Below are 24,246 nucleotides of genomic sequence, written 5' to 3'. Positions count from 1 at the left end.
TTTAAACTTAGGCATCACACATTTTACTCATTGTTTAATCTATCCCAGTCTATGCTGAACATTTGCATTGGCTGTCTGCCTGATTGCTGCTGTGGGATATCTTTCTCCTCTAGAAATCAAACATTCAAATACATTTTATTTAACTCTAGGGCTATGTGTGTGAGTGTTGTGTTCTCTACAGAGAATGCAAAAGGGGGAATTTGAGTCATAGGTGAAAAGTTGTAGAAGGCAGAGTAAGTCTGGAACGTTTTCTTGTGCTTCCTTATCCCCTCTCTTCCCCTGGCCTTCAGTTACAAATATTGTGAACTCTAGGGAAGAGGCAGTTCACTTCAGGGTCTCTGGCAGGTACTAAGACCCTGCCTAAGGATGCAGGCTGGAACTTGTCCTGGAAGCCAGATGAGCTTGGGAGAGTGAAAGTTGAGAACTTCTTGAAGACAGAAGGAACTAAGAGCCAGGACCCGCAGGGAGAAGTCCTAGGACCAGCAAAGTGGAGGTGAGAGAGCCCAAGCTGAATTGTTTGTTGTTGAAATTACCCCCTTCCTTGGGTTTCATACAATGATAAGTTTGAATGAGATGAGATGGACCAATTGAGGAAACTTATGTACAGGGTGCCACATTCCACATACACACAGGCTATTTGAACTTTTTTTATATACAAGCACCCCCTCATCTCCCCCTCCCCCCTAAAAAATGCATCCACAAACTTTTAATTTGTGAATTGCATGCCATTTTCATGCCAGTATATTGCAAATTACTTTAACAAAACAGAAGAAATTCTCCATCTTTGGAAAAGCATGAGAAATGTCAGCCTAGAGGGTTCAGGAAGATATTTTAATCTTTGTCCTATGTAGAGAGTCATTATGAAGACAGACCTTTTTCCTTCGGCAGTGTTCAGAGGTTTCAATCAGGCTTTGGGACCCCATTGTGTTAGGTAGCGTACAAGAGCATACAAAGATATTGGTAATGTCCCTCAGCCCTGGTAAAGGGGAGCTTATCTATAAATGCAAATGTCATTATACTATAAAAATAATGAGGAAAGTGAAACAAAGTATCAGTACTTGGTATCTAGATACTGCAGCGATGGGGGCATTAGAAATAGCTAAGGCAGATCACCCTGAGTTACTAGGAAATAAACTTTCTGTTGCTTCTTCCTCCACAAGGATGTGTTTCAGTGGCTCTAACTTCCTCCTGGTCCTGTAGGTCAAAGGGAAGAAAATCCTTTGCAAATAACTTCCTAAATATCATTTTTCTTTTTGCTGTCTCCTCTCCCATTATACACTTACAGGCATTCGAGGACAGCATCCCACACAATTTTGTATCCTTGCTTGATGTTCTTATGGGGTTACAGCATAAAGTTTGGACAAATTTGGATTTTTTTTTTTAACATTTGCATCTAGTAGGAAGGATAGAAACTTTCTTGTGAATGTTGTAAAATATTAACCCTTTTCTAACAGCTCTTGTTCTGGAACGTTAGGACTCTGCCTTCTATTCTATATAGGTTCTTATACTGCCCTCATCACTGTAGTATGTGGGTACCTTTCAATAGTGCATTAAGCAGTGTGACTATGGGCATGTCTACACTTACCTCCAGAGAGAGCGATCGATCTAGCAGGGGTCAATTTATCGCATCTAGGGAAGACGCGATAAATCGGCCGCTGAGCGCTCTCCTGTTGACTCCAGTGCTCCACCAGAGCATGAAGCATAGGCGGAGTTGATGGGGGAACGTCAGCAGTCGACCTACCGCAGTGAAGACATTACGGTGAGTAGATCTAAGTACGTCAAGTTGCGTAACTTAGATCGATTTCTTCCCTCGTCCCCCCCCCCCTCCCCCCCCCCCCCACACACACGGTGTAGACCAGGCCTAACAGTGTCACATGTGGTTCCTCCATTCTCTCATTCTGTCCCCAGGGGGAGATTGTGTGTGCAGTGCAAGGTTATGTTTTGGTAGTTTTATTTTGTGGCTTTTTGAAATGTATATTCTGCCCTATGTGTGTATGAGAAAAGGCAGATTGAAGAGGCGTGCCTTGCACTGAGAGCAGAAGGTAGTGAGGTTTGGGATGTTCCTTAGTTCTTCTGGGACTCTGTCTCAGACCAGCCCCTGAGAAGGCTCTGTGTCCTACACAGCCCAGCTTTATGGTTTACTGAGTTTTATAACCTCCAGTCAGCACATCTTCCTTTCATAGTTTCAGAGATGGAAGAAGTTTATTCATCACTAAAGCTGACTGACTTGATATTTTGAAATGCACTAGAGCCATACATCTTGTCCAAATAACACACTATAATTATCTGACAGAATGATTTAAATGGAAGGTCAATAACCAACCATTTGTCATGAATTCTGAGTACTTTGAAAACAACAGAGAAATGAGAACTATGCAGCAAACGATGGGAAAGAACAGTAAATGGAACGACTTAGATTCTTTAGCTTATAGGGCTGAAGTGGCTGAATGGTTTTGGCAGTGGAAAGCAGTGGAATAGTGGGGGCAGGAAGAGAAGCTCAGCTGAGAAATCTGGGAAGGTCAAGAACTTAGCCAGATATATATCAAGGGGAAAGCTGATACGGTTTGTTGTGAACTGAGCTTTCAGCTGTTTTCCTGAAGATAATAATAGACATGTCATGTTTCGCATTCTGGAGAGATTTTTAAGAGAACTCCATAGGTTACTTACTACACACTAAATCCACAAAAATGATCTGTGTTAGACTGGGGGGTTGAATACAATGGGTGCACAAAGTAGAGCTCTAGAGCAAATGGAATAATTGACATAGCTTTCTTCTCCGCCTCTCCTCCCCATTGTGGCTACATCTTACTCTTATCTAGGTGGCCTGAATTTGATTTTTTCCCTCTCTCTCTTTTTGTCTGGGTCTTTCTTACTCAGTGGGGAGTTGTTTTTTGTAGTGGAAATACAACAACAAAATATTTCCTGAAGAACAGAAGGCATTCCCAAACTGTGGGTATTGAAACTTCTCTGAAGCCAAATATTCAGATTAAGAGGAGAGGGAGCTGTGTGAAGTGGATTGTCTGAAGTAGCTCACCTTTCCCCCCCTTCCATTCTAATCCTTCCTTGGTGGGAGTCGGCAGCAGTTTTGGAGTTACTCTAGGCTTTTCTTCAGGTCCTTATCAGCAAATAAAGCTTTGGAGGGTTGGACTTAATCCTCTTCTCCTCCTGGATTTGAAATTTAAGAGTAACTTACAGGAATATATTAAAAACCAAGAGTAAGTGGCAAGAACTTTAAAAAGTGGAATTTGAATGTGGTGGGGCATGTTATAGTCTTACAGTTCATGGAAAGTGTTGTGCTGTCCAAGAAATTGGAGATCTTGGAAAATATTTTTTGCAAATAAGAGCTTGTGTGTGCTTGGAGGGTAATGTTGGAAATAGAATCTGTGAATGGCATGCAAAATCTCTCTGAAATTTTGTTGAAATAAAGTTTGGGCCACTCTTTCCTCCCACCTCTCCCCAAACTGATTGGGCCTCTGGGATCCCTGGCCTGCCTGGGTGGTAGTACAAGTTTCAGGGTATATATAATTGGGTCCAGTCAGAAAGTGAATGCATGGTACTATTGTAGTGATTTGGCTTCAGAATGTGGCAAAGGAAAGGAGGGTTCTTTATGGGGTTGCAGGTGCATGTGTTTACTGACTTTGCTCATGTGTCTTAATTTAGGAGAAGGAGTTTAACTTCTTTAAAAAATCTGACTTCCCTGTACTGGAGGAGCACTACAGTGTATTGCCTTGATTTACACAAGTTTAACATATAATCTGCAGATGATTAAAAAAAATCTACATTGTAATAAATAGCACAGTTCATTACTGCTGTAGTTTTTGGAATCCATGAAGTGAGAAGATTTTTGTGCCCGATAGCTATAATCTCATAGTGAAGATGAATTAGGCAGTCAAACATGCTACGCTTTGCATTTCTGGATTATTCTAGCATACCTTGGCTGGTGGTAAAAGGTAGAAGGCTGAAGGCCAGCTGACACTCTTAAACTGCTTGGGTTGTGTAACACCTTATGAATGCTCTGCCAAGGAAGTGTTCTATTTCTGGGGAAAGTCATTTATAAATGAAAATTAGTTGAATAAATACCTATAAATAAAAATATGCAGTGTTGTTGTAGCAACAGAGCTCTGGAGAAGAAGAGCAATGTGAACGCTCGAAAGCTTATCTCTCTCACCAGCGAAGTTGGCCCAATAAAACCTATTACTTCACCCACCTTGTCTCTAGAAATAAAATGAAATAGGAAAGTCAGACTTCTGAATGTACACCTCAATCCTCTAAGAGTGGAATCCAACCTTTTTATGCCCAGGATCACTTTTTGAATCTAAGGGCAACCCCGGATCTACCCTGCCCCTTCCCGAAGGCCCCATCCCTTACCCAAAGCCCCGACCCGCTCACTTCATCCCCCCTCTCTCTCACTCGCTCTCCCCCACCCTCACTCACTTTCACTGGGCAGGGGCTTGGGATTCGGGACGGGGTGCAGGCTCTGGGCTGGGGCTGAGGGGTTCGCAGTGTGGGAGTTTGGGTGCAGGAGCGGGCTCCAGGCTGGGGCAGAGTGTTGGAGTGAAGGAGGGGGTACAGGGTGCTGGCTCTGGGAGGGGGGTCAGGGCTGGGGCTTATGGTGCAGGAGGGGGTGTGGGGTAATGGCTCTGGGAGGGGACTCAGGGATGGGGTTTGGGGTGCAGCCTCCCGTCGGGCAGCTCCCAGTCAACGGTGGGCGCAGTGAGGCTAAGGGAGGCTCCCTCCCTACCCTGGCCCCACACCGCTCCTGGAAGGGGCCAACACGCCCCTGTGGGAGGGCAAGGGACATGTGGCTCTGCGTGCTGCCCCTCTCTGCAAGCACTTCCCCCACAGCTTTCCCAGCCAATGGGAGCTGCGGGGGCGGTGCTTGCTGGCAGAAGCAGCGCACTGAGGGAGACTCCTACCCCGCGTTCTCGGGGCTGCGCTGGCCACTTCCAGGAGTGGTGTGGGGCCAGGTTAGGCAGGGAGTCTGCCTTAGCGGCAGCCACACTGTGCCACCACAAATCGCAATCGACTAGGAGATCCTCTAGGATCGATCAGTTGATCGCAATCGACTGTTTGGTGACCACTGTTCTAAAACACGCCTACCTATGCTTAACCTTCCCACAAATAGTCCCACAAATGGGTATAGTAGTCCCATTAAGTAAAGTATGTATACCCATTTGTGGGAAGGTTAAGCACATGTTTAGTATACTTTTTTTGTTTTGTTAATTTTTCCTCATGAATAGATTTTTTTTTTTTTTAAACAGGCTGCTTATAATGTACTTAGAATATCAGAGTTGGAAGGGACCTCAGGAGATCATCTAGTCCAACCCCCTGCTCAAAGCAGGCACAATCCCCAATTTTTTTTTCTTTTTGCCCCAGATCCCTAAACGGCCCCCTCAAGTATAGAACTCACAACCGTGGGTTTAGCAGGCCAATGCTCAAACCACTGAGCTATCCCCTCTCCTCTAAATTGGTCTTCCTTTATGCTGTATTTTCATCTTTTCAGAGTTCAGGTGTGATCCCTGAAAATATATTCTTTTCATCACCAGAGTTTGAAATCCAGTTCTACCGACTTGCATAACTTCTCCACAATGAGCTATTTGTAAGATGTTACCAGAAACACGGATGATGCCAAATTTAGGAAGGGTTTACATAGTAGTTGGAATTAGTAAATACACTTTAATTTTTAAGGCATCCATGCATCATGCCTTACTTGGATATTTGTGTTTTTAAAGAAATGAGTAAATAATTTTCCAGAGTAGAACGTAATTTTTTGAAAGTTCTGCAAAATAGGTTTAGGTGTATATGCTTTTCTGTACACCTCACTTCTTTCAATTTGATGCCTATCTCTGACCTTTTTATTGCAATAAATGCACCTATCACTTCCTGTTTTCCTGGGGTTTAGTAATTAGAGGTAGGCAAAGAGACTATTTCAGTTTGAAAATAACATGGGGAAAGAATGAATGTGGGCCCTGCAGGAAGTAAAGTAGCATAGACCTATGGATGAGAAGTGCTGTATAAGAATAGGTATTATTAATAAAAATATGTTGTGACTGTTACACAGTAGCTTTAAAATCTCCAGATAAGACTACGGTCCTGTCTTCCTTCTGTGATATCAAGCTTTTTAGCATAGTAATTTGTATGTGTCTTTAACTTCTGCCATTAGGGGAAGCTATGCAAAAGCTGGGTTTGTATTTTTTCCCTGCTTTCTTGCCCTTGATAGCCAAATATTCCTAGAAAATGAAAAAAAAAAAAATCAGTATCCCCAAAATAGGGACATCTGTTAAATATTAAAAGCAAAAGTCTCATGCCTTCAGAATGTGACTTTATCTTTTTTTTAAATACTTAAACAAAATGTTCTGGATACACTTTTGTTGTTTACATTTGGAATAGGTAAACTTGCAATGTGATTGTTACCTAATACCATTTAAATGGGCATTTTATTCATTTTCTCTCTGAGGCATATGGAACTGGGGAGGAGAACAAGATGATGACCTGAATTGGAAACTTTAAAAGCTGTAAACTGAGCTGGGTGGAAAAAGGAGAAGGCGGAATGATTGCTGACTCATCCATCATGTTTTCAGAATTCTGCAGAAAAGAAAATAACACGTCTGCTTTGAATACTGTTGTCTGAAGTGCTCATTGCTTCTGCCTACAGGATCTATTACAGATCCTTTTCCACATCTATCAGAAGGACATGTCTTAATATTTCTATTTCAGGCAGGTTTTCCTCAGTGATGTTTTCCAGTTCAATATGCCTCATTCTTGTCCTGAATATCTTTCTTCTACCTGTTTAGCTTTTTCCTAGCTCTGGTCCAGATGTTGAGCATAACTTTCTGGGGGTACATAAAACGCTAGAGAGTGGGACAACTGTTGGAAGTTTAAGCTCCATTTCTGTTGTTTTTTCCACTATGGAAGTCCAGCTCTCCCCATCACCACTTACATTTACAATGAGGGTCTTTCACTCCTGATTTATTTTAGCTGTTTGTCACTGTGCTCTGCAGTTTCTTTCCATTTAATCATCCCAACGTGTCTCCCTCATTGATTTGAAAATCAATTGGTTTGATGTGGATGTTTCCACTGATGTAACTTTTAGATTGTTTTGATGGCACACTAATGCTGCACAGTTTAAAGAAGAATTTCTGGAGGCTTTGAGCATTTATGTAGCAGCTTCATTTGAGGTTCTCCAAGCATTAGTTAAGCATGAATATACTTCATTTTAAAGGTAAACTTGTAATATAGAGAGGATAAATGGCACTTCCATGATTGCACAGTGAGTCAGTAGCATAGCTGAGAAGTCCTGAATCCCAGCCATAACCACGAGACACACTTCCTTCAGCAAAAAATGTTCCGGTTGATGTTTATCTAGCAATCCTGATAGTACTTTGTAGCAAGAGTCATAATCATAAGGATGTTCCCCTGATTCATAAACCACTAGTGGTGTCTTTCATATTAGTGGTGAGAAGATCTGCTTGAAATACATCATTAAAATCCTAGCCAAATAAGGAATACACTATAATACTCAATAAGAAAGTCATAGGCACTTTATCCAAGAGAGGTCATTTACCACTTCTATTCAGTGATAAGGAGATACAATATTTGCACGGGCTGGGTGTCAGTAGTCGGTATGTGTCCACAGAAGTCTATTTCATCCTCACTAAGAACCTAGAGTAATTTATGGATCTGAAATAACAAGTTCTTCGAAGGTTTCTGTGGTGGATAATTAAATTTTCTAAAGATGTTTGCACGTTTTGACTCCAATTTTATAAATATGCAAGTGCATTGCCTATGTTACATTGTTTACATAACATGATTATTAGTAAATGTCCAGTACCTGTGCTTGTTCCTTAATAATTTGTCTCCAAAGCACTGCTCCTTTTTAGACCCCTTTGAAGTGAGTAAACTTTACTGTCCATGTTATAGTTTGGGGGAGAGGAGGAACAGAAGTACAGAGTGGCAGAGTGAGCTATCCAGCACCCCACAGCAAGTCTGTGGTATAATTCATGTTAGAACTTCCTGGCTGCCAACCCTCAACTCATCCCTTCAGTCCATTCTGCTTCCAGTCAGAAGTTGTGGGAGCTATTTAGTTCTATAGCCTTTGGTATAGATTCCTATGTTTGTTTAACCATGAAACAATGAAACAGACTACAGTTAGACACCAGTGCTTTTTATCCACAAGGGAAGCAAGAGTTTTGAGGCTGACATTCATAGGAGCATGATCAGGCCATGTGACACATTACTTGTAAGAAGATCCTGACAGCTGGCCAAGAAAGAATTGATCCTCATGTAAATATTATGAGGATGAGAATACAGTGCATACTGTTGACACCAAACAAGAAGCTTTACTTTAAATCCTCACGAAAGCTTATGCTCAAATAAATTTGTTAGTCTCTAAGGTGCCACAAGTACTCCTTTTCTTTTTGCGAAGACAGACTAACAGGGCTGCTACTCTGAAACCTCTTAATCCTGTAGAGTTTCTAGCTTCAGGAAACGTTTGATGAAGTGAATACTAGATTTTGGTCAATTTATTATTCACTTGACTAGGACATTTGAAATGTCTCCATGGTACTCTCTGTCATGCAAGTATATTCTTTGTTAGGGATATTAAGTGATGGGTATAGCTATTTCCTAAGCAATTGTCAGTGAAATCTCTTTAGTTTGTCCTCTCTAGTTTGTTAGCATAATAATGCTGGCAGTATTGACAGACCATGTCAAAACCCACTCCTTTGATCTTCGTTTATTTTGTTGGATCCCACTCTTGATCTTTTTTTATGCTGTTAGATAAGTGGGTTGTTTTTACAACATGTAAATTGCTGCTCCTTGTTTTATTAATACCATCCTTTTCCTTTATAGTGAATTACACTATATTTATCCTTCAATAGTGCATGGAATATTACAGTTTACAGTTTGATGTAATTTTAAAGATAAAATGGAAGAGATGGGGAGAAAAATTTCAAATATCATTTTTCTTTACTTTCCAATGGGGCAGTAAGTACCTTTCCCTGTGAGCTAAATAAATACGCTGCACTTCAAAGAAAAAAAGAAAAGAAAAGAAAAACAACTACAGTTATAGAGCTTTAAAATACAGCTGTTCTGGATGACTAGACATTTTACACTGCAATTCATTGTTCAGTGGAATTTTCCCCACAGAGTTGGAAATCACCTACAGGATGGATAACATTTTAAGGTTCTGTGGCCCCGAATCAGCAATCCATCCTTATTCAAACAAAGCACATAATCGTGCGCTCAGGTCCTATTGGTCCTCAGGTCCTCACGAAAGCTCATGCTCAAATAAATTGGTTAGTCTCTAAGGTGCCACAAGTACTCCTTTTCTTTTTGCAAAGACAGACTAACACGGCTGCTACTCTGAAATCAGGTCCTATTGACTTCTTTTATGCTGGGAGAATTGTGACTTCAGTTGGGTTTAAGCATGTGTCTAAAGTTAAGCATGTGTTTAACTACTTTGCTGAATTGGAGACTATAACCATAGTAAAAAGAAAAGGAGTACTTGTGGCACCTTAGAGACTAACCAATTTATTTGAGCATGAGCTGAGCTGTAGCTCACGAAAGCTCATGCTCAAATAAATTGGTTAGTCTCTAAGGTGCCACAAGTACTCCTTTTCTTTTTGCGAATACAGACTAACACACAGCTGTTACTCTGAAACCTATAACCATAGTGTGTATGTAATGTTAAACAAGTAGCAGGTAAATGAAGTAATAGTCGATTGGCAGCAAGTCGATTTGCTTGTGCAAAATTGATACCGTTTGTAGTTTATCAGTAGACACCGGAGCAGGATACTGTGGGTATAAATTTATATAGAGGGCCAGTTGGGGTGTGGCCTGGCCTCCATCCCCCCCTGCTTCTTGCCCCATGACACCCCTCCCCCCCCCCGGAACTCCTGCCCCATCCAAACCCCCCTGTTCCCTGACAGGCCCCAGAACCCCCACCCCTGACTGCCCCCACCACCCCATCCAACCCCTCCTCTCCTTCCTGATGGCCCCCCGGGACCCCTGCCCCATCCAACCACCCCTTCTCCCTATCCCCTGACTGCCCCCGAACCTCCGCCCCTGACTGCCCCCGAACCTCCGCCCCATCCAAACCCCTCCTCTCATTCCTGACTGCCCCCCCAGAACGACTGCTCCCTATCAACCCTCCTGTTCCCCACCCTCTGACCATCCCACCTCCCCACCCCCGACCACCCCTCCAAACTCCCCTGCCCTCGATCCAACCCCACCGCTCCCTGCCCCCTTACCCCGCTGCCTTGGGCACCGGTGGCTGGAGCCAGCCACACACCGTGCAGCACAGAGCACCGGGTCAGGCCGGGCTCTGCAGCTGTGTTGCCCCAGGAGCTCACAGCCCCACCACCTAGAGCGGCGAGGTGAGGCTGCGGGGGAGGGGGAACAGCAGGGGAGAGGCGGGGGGGAGGGCCTAGCCTCCTGGGCCAGGAGCTCAGGGGCTGGGCAGTAGGGGCCCGCAGGCCGGATGTGGCCCACAGCCCGTAGTTTGCTGACCTCTGCTTTATATGGTGCAAGGACCTTCTGGAAAGAGTTTTGATAACTGTAGCATTAACAAGGAAAAAGAGATTAATCCTTGGATATGATTCTTACTCTCTGAAGGGCTACCAGGCACCAGCCTGGTTTTAGCATACCACGGGATCTGCTGCAGAGCACACAGATCTGTTGTTAACAATGGTTCTGATGAATGAAGGAAAAAAACTCTTGAAACCAAATCTTTTCATTGAGGATGCTACTGCTTCACAAAGAGTCCTAAACAAAATAAAGAAAAACAAAAAACCCAAACCCCATTATTTCATTGAAAGCACCAGGGTGTTGGTGGTAGAGGAAATGTTTTTCAAGTACAAAACTACAATTAGACCAGCCAGATGCCCCGTTTTTCTAGGGACAGTCCTGGTTTTGGGGACTTTTTCTTATATAGGCACCTATTACCCCCACCCCCGTCCTGTTTTTTCACAGTTGCTATCTGGTCACCCTACTGAGACATCATATTTCAAAGAGGATGCTTCGAACAATTAGCTTGTATATGCATGTACACTATCTTTTATTTTTGTTTTAATAAGAGTACTGATAATCGAGCTGTCCAGAGAATAATTCTGTTTTGCAGCAGTTTTTGAGGTTTCAAAGTTTGTTTAGGTTCCATAATGAAAGAGAACCCATTGAAGATTTTCACACAAATAGAATTGTGTCTAAATGTCCGTTTTCTGAAACGTAAGCTTTTTGGTTTGGAAAGGTTTTTTGGGTACAGGGGTCTCTGGTTTACCCTCCTGTTTGAAACAGCATTACTTCAAAGCACGCTGCAGAACTTTTAGTACATGATGTACTGTCCACATGGCCAGTTAGTGTGCTGTAGAGTCACACCCCATTTTGCCACACACTAACTGACCTGATTCAGAGTGTTCTGGATGAAAACTATGTCCTGAATCAGGCAGAGCAGGGCCTTGAACTCTGGATTTCCTACATCCCAGCCCAGTGCCCTAACCACCAGACAATAGAGCATGATCATCTTTCTTTGTCTTTCCCTTTCTTGAAGTGTCCAGAGACTTGGATGAAATTAAATTGTTCACCCAAATGTTCCCATTCCCTTTATTGCTAGTGTTGTTTGACTGCTCTGTTTCTTTTCTGAAGTCTTTGATTAGAATCCATACTGGTCACTTGCTGTTCCAGCACTCTGTTACTCTGCTGGGAAATGCAAAAATCAGAGATGGGATAAACCTTTAGTCTAAATCCTTCAAGTTTTTGAAGTTAGGGTATGAATGTTTGTTGTTCATATTGCAGTAGTCCATAGAGACCTTTTCCTGGTAAGGTTTGTGGAGTTACTGTATAAACACACTGTAAATGACAGTCACAGCTCCAAACTGCTTACACTTTATGTAATGTGGGTGAAATAAGCAAAGTAAAAGGTGGAGAGGGAAGATGGGGTGGTAATAGGATGTTTCACCATATATTAGCTGTGTGGTGTGCAACTCGTAGATACAGGAGGCTGATCAATAATAGTGGTCTCAGACATCAATTTGCCACCTGCCCACAGGGTATTGAATGGAACCCAACCCCTACAGTTCTGGTACCAGGTTGGATTCAGAACTGGATGGGGAGGGGAGGGAGTCTGGATAGTGAGGGAGTCCTCCTGAGTGTCAGTCCAAGATGATGAGAAGCTCACGTCATAAGATTTCCAACACGCGAGATGGAAATCTCATAAGAGTAAATGACCTCCAAAGTTGCCTTCCAGTTTGGGTCAAAATCTTTAAAAAACAAAAAACAAAACCAGTTTGCAAGATATTGGCTCTACTAAACACTATAGCCTTGAACCCTGATTCAGTCTCAAACTAAATCTAACATAAATCTAGATCCAGATATGCTCTTTGGCTCATCTCTTATCAAGGTAGGTTGTCATTGGAGAGTTACTCAGGACAATGATTTCAAATACTTGACTTTCCCAAATGTAGTATACAGCAATGGTTCTCAACCAGGGGTATGCGTACCCCTGGGGGTATGCGTACCCCTGGGGATATGCGGAGATCTTCCATAGGGTACATCAATTCATCTAGATATTTGCCTAGTTTTACCACATGCTACATAAAAAACACTAGTGAAGTCAGTACAAACTAAAATTTCATACAGACAATGACTTGTTCAGACTGCTCTGTGTGCTGAAATGTAAGTACAATATTTATATTCCAGTTGATTTATTTTATAATTATATGGTAAAAATGAGAAAGTAAGCAATTTTTCAGTAATAGTGTGCTGTGACACTTTTTTGATTTTTTATGTGAGATTTTTCTAAGCAAATGAGATGAAACTTAGGGGTACGCAAGACAAATCAAACTCCTGAAAGGGGTGCAGTAGTCTGGAACGATTGAGAGCTACAGGTATACTTCATGTAAAGTATGTGTGAGTGCATTGCCCTCTAATGGTTAGTCCACTGAAAATGGCCGCCATGCTGACAGCTAATAGAGGTTTTCTTTATGTCCAGTTGCAGAGAGCCATGATGTTTTCCAATTATTCTTTGAAAATTAGTTGCCTCAGGAAATTTTTCATGTTGTAACCTATTAGTGTTTTAGTCAGTCATCATCTACCAATTAATCATCACTAACTTGATGATCATCCTTGTAACTTCATTAATTAATCACCACTAGGCATTGTATAATAGTTCAATACAAGAATTACAAAACCCAATAAACAGTGTGCTATAAATAGAGATGGGTCCAATCTGCAAAGAACCAAACTTCCCCAAGTTCAAAAGTATTCAAAGTCAGAGTTTTTTGTTCAGGCTCCTCTCTCAGTATAAGGCTTTTTCTACACGGCCAATTGAACTTTTGTCGTTCACAGGTGCTTAAGCCGCCCCTCCCCCAAAAGAAGAAGCCGTGTACGTTGTCTACTGACAATGGTATTTTGTCAGCAAAAGTGCCAACAAAAGGCGTTTACGCTGCCCGACTTTTAGCGACATAACCGTGTCGCTAAAAGCAGTGTAGTGTAGACAAAGCCCTAAGACACCATCAAGAAAATACCAAGTGGAAAGGGAAAAACAATAAGGGTGTGACAAAGAAATAAGAAAACAAGCACAAAGGTTTTAAATATGGAGCCAATAGTGTCCATACCAAATGTAGGTTAGAAATCTAGATTTTAATTAAAACTTTACAAGTGGGGAGAGATCCACAGAAATGGAAATAAAGTGGGCTCTAATTACAAGCCTTATCTAATAGTGGGCTCCCTAAACAGCAGGGTGAAGGTGTCTGCTTATGCATATCAGCATGAAACGCAAGGAGGAGTTAAAATTTGTAGGAACCTACACCTCTAAGGGCTTCTGTATGATGCTTTCTATATTAGTAGGTGGAAAGTGGTGGGAGTAATTAGATAACATCTCTGAGTTTGGAGGAAGATACATTATCTTTAGTCAAAATAGTAACCCAGTCTATTTGTATTTTTTGTTTTGGTAGTCATGGCATAGTAAAATACGATGTTTTAAAATGCTGCAGTTAGAGAGTAACTTTCATTATTTGAAATCAGGAAATACTTTGTTTGCAAAAGGAACTTGTAAAACCCTGTAAATCACTCTTTGCACTCACTTTTCTCTCGAATTCCTTGCTGTCACCAAAGCTGGTTGGAAAATTTGGACAACAATGAAACAAATGAAATTGCTCAAAGTTGAGAATTTTTCACCCCTGTTTTCCAGTCAGCTCTAGCTGTTCCAGCAATTACATTGTGATTCAATTATGAGCAACTATTGTTCATATACAGTTGTGTGAGTAGAGATTACATGATAATTTAGACTGCTATGTGGATGTCTTCTAGTGATTTGTTTTCCTCTTGGTTTAGCCTGTTTATTTTTGGTATAAAAGATACAATGACAAACGTACTTAATGGTCACTGCCACTGTTATAGGAAATAGTAAATATATACCTACATACATAACAAATAGCTGTGCAAGTAGCATTTTAAGGAAAAGCAAACTTTGGGGTAGGTTTCAGAGTAACAGCTGTGTTAGTCTGTATTCGCAAAAAGAAAAGGAGTACTTGTGGCACCTTAGAGACTAACCAATTTATTTGAGCATAAGCTTTCGTGAGCTACAGCTCACTTCATCGGACGCATACTGTGGAAAGTATAGAAGATCTTTTTATACACACAAAGCATGAAAAAATGGGTGTTTACCACTACAAAAGGTTTTCTCTCCCCCCACCCCACTCTCCTGCTGGTAATAGCTTATCTAAAGTGATCACTCTCCTTACAATGTGTATGATAATCAAGGTGGGCCATTTCCAGCACAAATCCAGGGTTTAACAAGAACGTCGGGGGGGGGGGGGGGGATTTGTGCTGGAAAAGGCCCACCTTGATTATCATACACATTGTAAGGAGAGTGATCACTTTAGATAAGCTATTACCAGCAGGAGAGTGGGGTCGGGGGAGAGAAAACCTTTTGTAGTGGTAAACACCCATTTTTTCATGCTTTGTATGTATAAAAAGATCTTCTATACTTTCCACAGTATGTGTTCGATGAAGTGAGCTGTAGCTCACGAAAGCTTATGCTCAAATAAATTGGTTAGTCTCTAAGGTGCCACACGTACTCCTTTTCTTTTTGGGGTAGGTGTCACCCTGCCTCTGTGGGTCACAACTGAGAACTCCAAATTCAGGACAAACCCCTAAGAAATATGGTAGACACACTGCAAAATTGGTGGTTATTCTTCCATAAGAGATACCAAACCTGCAAGAAAAGTAAACTTCTGTTTTACCACACTGGCTAACAAGAAGTCAGAAAAGCAATCTCCTTAGGCATTCCAGTCCTGGATTCAACACCAAGACACTAGACTTAAAGATGAGTGGTTATTTAAAACCAATTTCATCAAACAAAAGGGTTCTTCTGATCCCAAAGGACCAGCCACATACCCAAGTCAATATACAACTCAGATCTTACCCAGTAATCACACTGTTGCCAGTTCTCTAGTATCTAATATCTAAATGTTTATTTCTAAAAAAAAAAAAAAAGAAAGAAAGGTAAGAATTAAAATTGGTTAAAGGAATCAAATACATACAATAATCTACTCCTGGGGGAATTCTGTGCCACTGCATGTGTGCAGAATTCATGTCCCCCGCAGATTTCTTTGCTTCCCCGCAAAAAAATGACTTTCTCACAGGGAAGCAAAGAGAAGCTGCAAGACCAATCACGCACCACTCCCTAGCTGTGCAGGTACATCGTTTCAGGAAGCCTGCAGAAAGGTAAATCACCACGGTGCTGGGGACATCTGAGCCAGGATCAGCTGCTATTCCCAGCTGGGTTGGAAGCAGGAGAGGATGGGACTCTCTCTTCCCCTGCAAGGAGTGGCTGGGGCTATGTCAGACCCACCCCCAGAAACTTCCCCCAGCTGCAGGAAGCTCAGCATCTTCCCCTGCTTCCTGCCCCCATCACTCCTCAGCTGCAGAGGGGAGGGGTCACTGTATGGGGAGCTGCTCCCCCATCTTTCCGACCCCGTGCATCCAGACCTCCCATACCCAGATACCTCTGCCAAGCCTCACCCAGTACATCCAGAACCCCCCCCTAGCCCTCCATACCTGAACCCCACTCCACTGAACCTCAACCCCTGCATCTGGAGCCTCCTGCACCCAGACCCCCTGCCTCCGGACCCACACCCCAGACCACCCCCCACTGAGCTCCCTGCGCTCAACCTCCCACCCTGATGAGTCCCCCCACACCACCCTGAGCCTCCACATCTAGACACCCACGCCACTGACCCCCCAACTAGTTGCACCCAGACCCCTACTCCACTAAGCTCCATTCCCATAGCACTCAGACCCCTCCGCTGAGCCCCAACCACCATCACCTGGAAGCCCCTGCAGAGACCCATTGCCCCTGCACCTGGGACCCTCCCGAAGAGCCTGTGTGCATCCAGATTCCTCCACAGCTAGATCTCCCACTGAGCTGCCTGTACCCAGATTGTCCTACACAGAACCCTCTCACCCCACACCTGGATCCCCCCCACCCTGAGTCCCTTCACACTTGGAGCCTGCCTTCCCCACACCGAGTGTGCCTGGCGCAGAGGGTTGTTTCTGGGGCAGTCTCGGGCCTTGTGCTGGGTCAGGATCGGGTGGAGCCTCACCGTTCAGTCCACGTCCCAGGGGTGGGGGGGGGCTGTAAGGTGATCTCCCGCCTTCATGCAGCCAGTGTTCTGTGCTCCCCACTGCCATGCTGGAGCCTCTGCATTTATTTATTGACAAAACTTGCAGAATATTGTGCACAGAATGCCCTCCGGTGTAAATAATTGCAAAGTTCTTGGATCAGGCTTGTAGCAGTGATAGAATAAACTGCTGGCTGGTTAAGTCTCTGGTTGCTTCCAAATCATTGGAAGGTCCTCAGTCCCTTGGTTAGAATGCTCCCATCAGTATAAGCTCATAGTCCAGAGGTTTGAGCAGGAAAGAGGCCAAATGGAGATGTTTCCAGCTTTTTATGGCTTCTGCCAATTGAAGGGAAACCCATTGTTCTTACCGTGGAAAAATTACAGGAAACAAGATGGTGTTTGGAGTCACATGTCCGTGCATGCTTAGTCATAGTAGAGGTCATCACAGGAAAGTCTATTAAGTGTAGATAGCAAAAAGAAAAGGAGTACTTGTGGCACCTTAGAGACTAACCAATTTATTTGAGCATGAGCTTTCGTGAGCTACAGCTCACTTGTATCTCCCCTGATCCATTGTGAGTTAAGTGTTCTTTGATGAACCTTTTCAATTGAATAGTCCATTCAAGATGTGCAGGCTAAATACCTTGTGGTCATTACCACAGGAGCAAACATATTTGAAATACAGGTATAGACCCAGTGCTTATAACTTCAAATACAAAAATGATACATGCATACAAATAGCATAATCATATCCAGCAAATCATAACCTTTCCATGGATCCCTTATTTGACATAGTTTGTACAAGTCCCATTGTTAAGAATTGATCAGCGTTCATCAATGAAATCTTTCACTGGATAGCACTCTGATTTTTGTTTACGTATTTAAAAAAAACAGCAGGTGTCCTCCATTCCATTTTTAAACCATTGTTGCAAAACCATATTATACAACACAAGACTCTCTAATACGTAAGAAGGGAAAAGGAGGGTCTGAGTTATTTAGGTCACCATGCCATGACTCAGTCTTTGTTACCTAATGTTTTCAGACAAAATATGAATAATTTTGGCCTTTCAGTTGTGTATGCAGTTTGACTGGAGACTGCACAATAGCCTAAATTTTAGACCGTGACAGTCTTAGGTCTAAAGTTCCTTGCAATTGTAGATTCAAATGTAAAGTGAAGACAACTCATTTAATATCCTTACCATGTATGCATTTGTTATAATGAAAAAAAATTTGAAAACAATTCAGTAATGCTATGTACTGTCTGTCTGTGAAGTTCCCATCACTAACAGTGCGAGTTCTAGCTATGTCTCAGTAACCAGATATATAGCCCGAAGTGCCTACAACATTGTTATTAATATCCAGTCATTTTATAAGTGATGTACAGAAAGTAAACCGATTTAAGTGGCAGTGTCCATGGCTTTTTTTAGCCAAACAAAATAGTTATCCAAGCTGACAATCTGTCAAGCTTCTGTTTAGTTTGAATGAATACTTCCACAGTATAATTTTTATTCACCCAGTTTCCAAAATAGCTCGGTAATACAGCTGGTCAGCAGAGCTTTACAGATGATGGTGCTGTGGTTCAGTGGGCAATGAATTTATCCAATAAGCAATACGAATCTCATTTAGATGAGATATTAATCAGCCATCCTTTATGCCCTGTTCTGATGACTGCCTAAAATGAAGTTCAGGAGCCTGTTGCACTTTGAGGAAGAGATTATGTGGTGATAACTCTGGTATCCTGGCCAACATTCTCTTTGTAATACAGATTCTTATGTCCAAACTGAGAATTGTCACTGTAGTTCAGTACGTAATTACTACTGCTTGCTATTGTCCAGTGAACAAATTGCTATATAAAGCACTTTGGGGGCTTCAAGTATTATGGTGATGTGGAGAAGCGAGGAACATATGAGACATTAAGGATGAGGGACGCAGTGCAGACTAGTTGGTATAGTGTCTTGTCTGTACAAGCCCGCTGGGAATCTTGGATGCCGATTTGCGTTGCTAATCTGTGCCAGAGTCCAAGCTGCTGCATCTTCACTTCTATTTTAGCCATGCTACTTAGATTAAAGCTAGCATGGGTATTCCCACCTGAGCTGCCATCACACCTCCGGTTGCAATATAAGATGTTAACCTAAAACTCACCAGACTTCCTGGGGCTTTCCTTTATTCTTCGTTTAAGAACAACCTGAGCCTGAGATCCCCCTTGAACTGACTGCTTCTAGGTTTTATATTTTCTCTGCAATGCTTCCCTCTCTTGCCTTAGAAATCATCTACTTTTTGTTCTTCTGAATTGTAATTAATGAGACTCCTCCATGTATGATGCTGGGGTGAGTCATCACAATAGTCCTGCATCTCTCACCAGGGTTCTAGAGTCTGATAAGTTATCACAGATACCTATGACAGGTTTCAGAGTAGCAGCTGTGTTAGTCTGTATTCGCAAAAAGAAAAGGAGTACTTGTGGCATCTTAGCGACTAACAAATTTATTTGAGCATAAGCTTTTGTGAGCTACAGCTCACGTCATCGGATGCAGTCAGAGCCAGAAGAGTTCCCAGAAGTCACCTACTACAGGACAGGCCTAACAAAGAAAATAACAGAACGCCACTAGCCATCACCTTCAGCCCCCAACTAAAACCCCTTCAACGCATCATCAGGGATCTACAACCTATCCTGAAGGACGACCCATCACTCTCACAGATCTTGGGAGACAGGCCAGTCCTTGTTTACAGACAATCCCCCAACCTGAAGCAAATACTCACGAGCAACCACACAACAGAACCACTAACCCAGGAACCTATTCTTGCAACAAAGCCCGTTGCCAGCTGTGTCCACATATCTATTCAGGGGACACCATCATAGGGCCTAATCACCTCAGCCACACTATCAGAGGCTCGTTCACCTGCACATCCACCAATGTGATATATGCCATCATGTGCCAGCAATGCCCCTCTGCCATGTACATTGGTCAAACTGGACAGTCTCTACGTAAAAGAATAAATGGACACAAATCAGACGTCAAGAATTATAACATTCAAAAACCAGTTGGAGAACACTTCAGTCTCTCTGGTCACTCGATTACAGATCTAAAAGTGGCAATTCTTTAACAAAAAAACTTCAAAAACAGACTCCAGCGAGAGACTGCTGAATTGGAATTAATTTGCAAACTGGATACAATTAACTTAGGCTTGAATAGAGACTGGGAGTGGATGGGTCATTACACAAAGTAAAACTATATTTCCGCTTGTTTATTTCCCTCCCCCTCCCCCCCCATTCCTCAGACGTTCTTGTCACTGCTGGAAATGGCCCACCTTGATTATCAGTACAAAAGGTACCCCCTCCCGCCCCCACTTTCCTGCTGGTAATAGCTCACCTTAAGTGATCAGTCTCGTTACAGTGTGTATGGTAACACCCACCCATTGTTTCATGTTCTCTGTATATATAAATCTCCTCACTGTATTTTCCACTGCATGCATCCGATGAAGTGAGCTGTAGCTCACGAAAGCTTATGCTCAAATAAATTTGTTAATCTCTAAGGTGCCACGAGTACTCCTTTTCTTTTTACAGATATCTATAGTATTATAAAACCACATTTTATTCTCATCTATTTGACAGATCAAAGAATTACAATATGAAGGAAATTTGGCTAGAAATTTACATTTTTATAAATTTATGTGCGTGAAAAAACAAGTTTGAAAGTAATGTTCTTAATTCTATTAGGGCAAAAATCTCTCACATATGGACAAAACTCAAATAATTAAGCTTTGTGTGGTTCGTGTAAAAAGAAGGGGATCCCTGTCACACAGGCAGAGCCTAAGACATTTCAGTAGTCCCTCCACACTCACTACTTCAGACCATGACATATTTAAACAGTTTTGGGGAAATGGGTCAGAACAACCAAAAAATTGTTTATGGAACCTTGCACTGCATTTACAGGGAATACAATATTTCTGCACTGAAAAAAAAATTAATGACTTACGTAAAACATAAATGGTAAAAATACTTTAAACACTTACAGTAAGGACAAATAGAGAGGAAGGGGAAATACGACATTATAGGATAAGAAGAGTCCCTTACTTTTTCTGTTTTACCATTTCTTTTTTGTGCTTTTGTAATGTGAGATCAGTGTATGAGATCAAACAGTCACATTGATGAAAACGAAGCAATTGTATTTGCCTCTAGGCACATGCAGAGAACACACGTCGTGTTCCCAACACTTCCGTACCAAGAAACAAGGCTTTGTCCTATAACTGTAGCAAGCTGTGGTTAAGAGACTGAGGTTAAAACAGTGGTGGCTAAGCTCTTACCACATGGGGTACAAAGGGCCACTAAAGATGCAGAGAGGCACCTACTAGGACTGTCAAAAGTGCCTTGGTACCAACGCCCATTGGAACCAATGGAAGTTAGGCCCCAGGTGCTTTTGAATATCTTGCTAGAGGCTACGTTCACAAGGGGAACTTAGTCACAAAGTGGCGGTTAGGCTCGAAAGTCTAGCGTTTAGATGCCAATGGCATTCATAAAACCATGACTCAGCTTTTGCCTAACCCTGTAGGTGCCTACTGTCCTCCAGGCACCTGTATTTCTGTTAGGGGAATGCACACAGTCCTGATACCCTCAGCAGCTCGGCACCTAACTTGTACCAAGCCATGGGAAGATTCACAAATTAGGAGATCCCCCTGCCTGTCTCACCTCTAGTACCTGATCTTATAAGTGTGCTTTGAACATACCTATCCCACGCAAAGGACAGCCAGCAGGAGTAGATGTGATGGTGCTGCATGTTGCTCCCCAAATTCCCAGTGCTTACAGCACTCCCCTGGGAGGTGGAAGACCTGGGTTCAAATCTGTCCTCTGCCTGATTCAGAGCAGAGATTTGAACCCAGCTCTCACATCTAAAAGGACTGTGCTATAAACACTGGGTGATAGGGTATTCTGGGATGTGAGATTCTCTCTGTCTCTCCTGTTGAAGCCATTCCACTTTATATGAAATACTTTAGTCACTGGGCCAGAGGGTAAGTGATAATGACTCTAGCCTGGTGGTTAGGGCACTTACCTAGGATGTGGGAGACCCAAGTTCATGTCCGGCTCCAATGACTAATTATTAAAAATAGAACCACTTCAGCAGGAGTGATTAAGAGATTTCCATACCTCAGTGACTGCGGTGCCCTTCTGCAATGTGGGAGACCCAAGTTCAAATCACATCAGGCAGACAGGGAATTGGTACCTAAGATCTTAGGTGAGTGCCCTGTACTAAAAGTTACCAGTAGGACAACACCCCCAGCCACTTCCTTTGGTCATTTTGTGAATCTAACACTTTAAAAATGCCCAATAGAAAATGATTTCAAAGTAGCAGCCGTGTTAGTCTGTATTCGCAAAAAGAAAAGGAGGACTTGTGGCACCTTAGAGACTAATATGTTAGTCTCTAAGGTGCCACAAGTCCTCCTTTTCTTTTTGCCAGTAGAAAATGTTTCAGATCAACTACATGCTTCATTCAACCCAGTATGGATTTTTTGATTCACTGGAGGGTTTTCTTTTGCAGTTTTCAGATTCAGTTCAACCCAAACCATTTAAAAAAAAAAATGGGCACTGTCAGTGAACCAAAAACCCAGTTATACTCCCAGCTCTACAGGCAATAAAGTTACAGCCAAGCCTTGTATGAAGGCATCAGGAGGATAGAGGCCAAATTAGGTAATCTCAAATATGAGTTAATATTATTACTTGTATTACAGCAGCCTCAACTGAGATTGGGGCACTGTTGTGCTGAATAGAACAGAGAAGGGTGAGAGGGGAAATGGAGGCACATAAATATGAACTGACTTGCCTACAGAGACCCAGAAGGTCAGTGGCAGAACTGGGACTAGAACCCAGGTCTCCTGACTTCCAGCCTAGTACTCTGTCCAATGGCTCTCTCCCCCTCTGGTGCAAGTGCATTGGATATAGAAAGAGATTCCATATCTATTCAGAATTTTCCATAGCCCCCTTTGCCCTATGAACTGGCTATGTTGCCAGTAAAGCTTTTCCCAAAAGTTAGGGGAATGGTTTAGGGCGGGAATCAGACTCAGAACTACAAGACTCTTGTTCCTTTTAAAAAGTCATCTCTGCCTAGTGTTTTTTAATACAAGTGTTTTGCAACAATTCTTCTCCTGCCATTTGAAGAACAACATGTGTTTTCTGTGTCTATTCTCAGGCCAGGAAGATCCGAACAGCCTACGGCACAAATACAACTTTATTGCAGATGTGGTGGAGAAGATAGCCCCTGCTGTGGTTCATATTGAATTGTTTCGCAAGTAAACAAGATATCCAGTTTTGATTTATATTTCTGTAGCTCTCAAGGATTAAACTTGCCAGAATTGGTTAATATACTGATATATATAAAAGAAAATGACGCTGTTTTCAAGATATTTATTCATGATAATAAATATTTGTTACATTTAAGTAATATAGTATGTTTCACTTTTTAATATTTTTGCCACATATTTTGAAGATAGTAGACTAATGCATGTCCAATTAAATGTTAACGGATATACTTAATAAATTATACTAAATTTTCTAAAATATTTTTAAAAGTGCCAAATACTTGTTGGCAGTCTAGGAACGAAAACAGTAATCACAAATGATTTGTCATCTCTGAAGAAAATTCAGGTTGTTCAAACTTAAATGTTTATTTCCCATATTTTCTAGGCTTCCTTTTACAAAGAGGGAGGTTCCTGTTGCTAGTGGTTCAGGCTTTATTGTCTCAGAAGATGGACTAATAGTGACAAATGCCCATGTAGTTACCAATAAACATAGGGTAAAAGTGGAGCTGAAGAATGGTGCAACATACGAAGCCAAAATTAAAGATGTTGATGAAAAAGCAGATATTGCACTAATTAAAATAGACACTCAGGTGAGTCAAGACATTGTCAGTTTCTCTTGCTACATTATATTATTTCCAAAAGTGATGGTTAATTGTAATGTTTACAGAAAACACAGCTTAATGGCATGGACCATAATGTATCTGTGTGATCTGACAAGATGAATAGATTTTTAAAAGCTGTGTCACAGTGAATTTTGGTAGTTACGTTCTTCTGTACAAAAACTCTGTACATTATAAAAGCAAGGGTATTTGGCCTCCCAAAAAGAAAAGTATAGTTTACTAAATGGTTAACCCAGGCTAGTGTAATCATTAGAGCCAGGAGAGGAAGTTTGTCTTCTGGCTGGTACGGGGCTATAGCAGTACATATCTCATGTACATATTGTGAAATTGTCAATTAGAGTTTATAAAACATGTTGACATCCTCAGAACATGCTATATTAACACCAAATGTTAAAATGGACAATATTTATATTTGGTACCATGTTTTATAAAAATTTGCTTAAAATATACCCAGATCAAAAGCATTCTTTGGGAAGAATACTGAGTCACTCTTCCATTGAATGTGGACTTGTGAATAAAGCAAAGGCATGATTTTCAACACTATTCTTCCTATCTGCAAAAATGCTACATTTTATTTGAACTTAATTGTATAATTTAAATGTTGCTGGATTCAGATGATTGCTTGAGATGCTTATCATACTGTTTACTTGTTTGGGCTTCCTATTTAAATGAACTTCATACATCCAGTGTAAGAAGGCAAACCATATTTAGGAAGAATATTA

General features: G+C 41.9%; 1 protein-coding gene across 1 annotated transcript in view; it reads left to right on the top strand.

The window, feature by feature from the left end:
• HTRA1 (HtrA serine peptidase 1) overlaps nt 1-24,246 on the top strand; it is a 50,228-nt gene that overhangs the window by 5,649 nt on the left and 20,333 nt on the right. Inside the window, exons 2-3 of the mRNA XM_073354158.1 lie at nt 22,796-22,895; nt 23,290-23,494. Coding sequence (XP_073210259.1) covers nt 22,796-22,895; nt 23,290-23,494 — 305 coding nt within the window. The remainder of the gene's footprint in view (nt 1-22,795; nt 22,896-23,289; nt 23,495-24,246) is intronic.

The sequence above is a fragment of the Lepidochelys kempii genome, chromosome 7 (genome assembly GCF_965140265.1).
Source record: "Lepidochelys kempii isolate rLepKem1 chromosome 7, rLepKem1.hap2, whole genome shotgun sequence".
In the NCBI taxonomy this organism is placed as follows: Eukaryota; Metazoa; Chordata; order Testudines; family Cheloniidae; genus Lepidochelys; species Lepidochelys kempii.
This window is presented reverse-complemented; position numbering and strand designations above follow the sequence as displayed.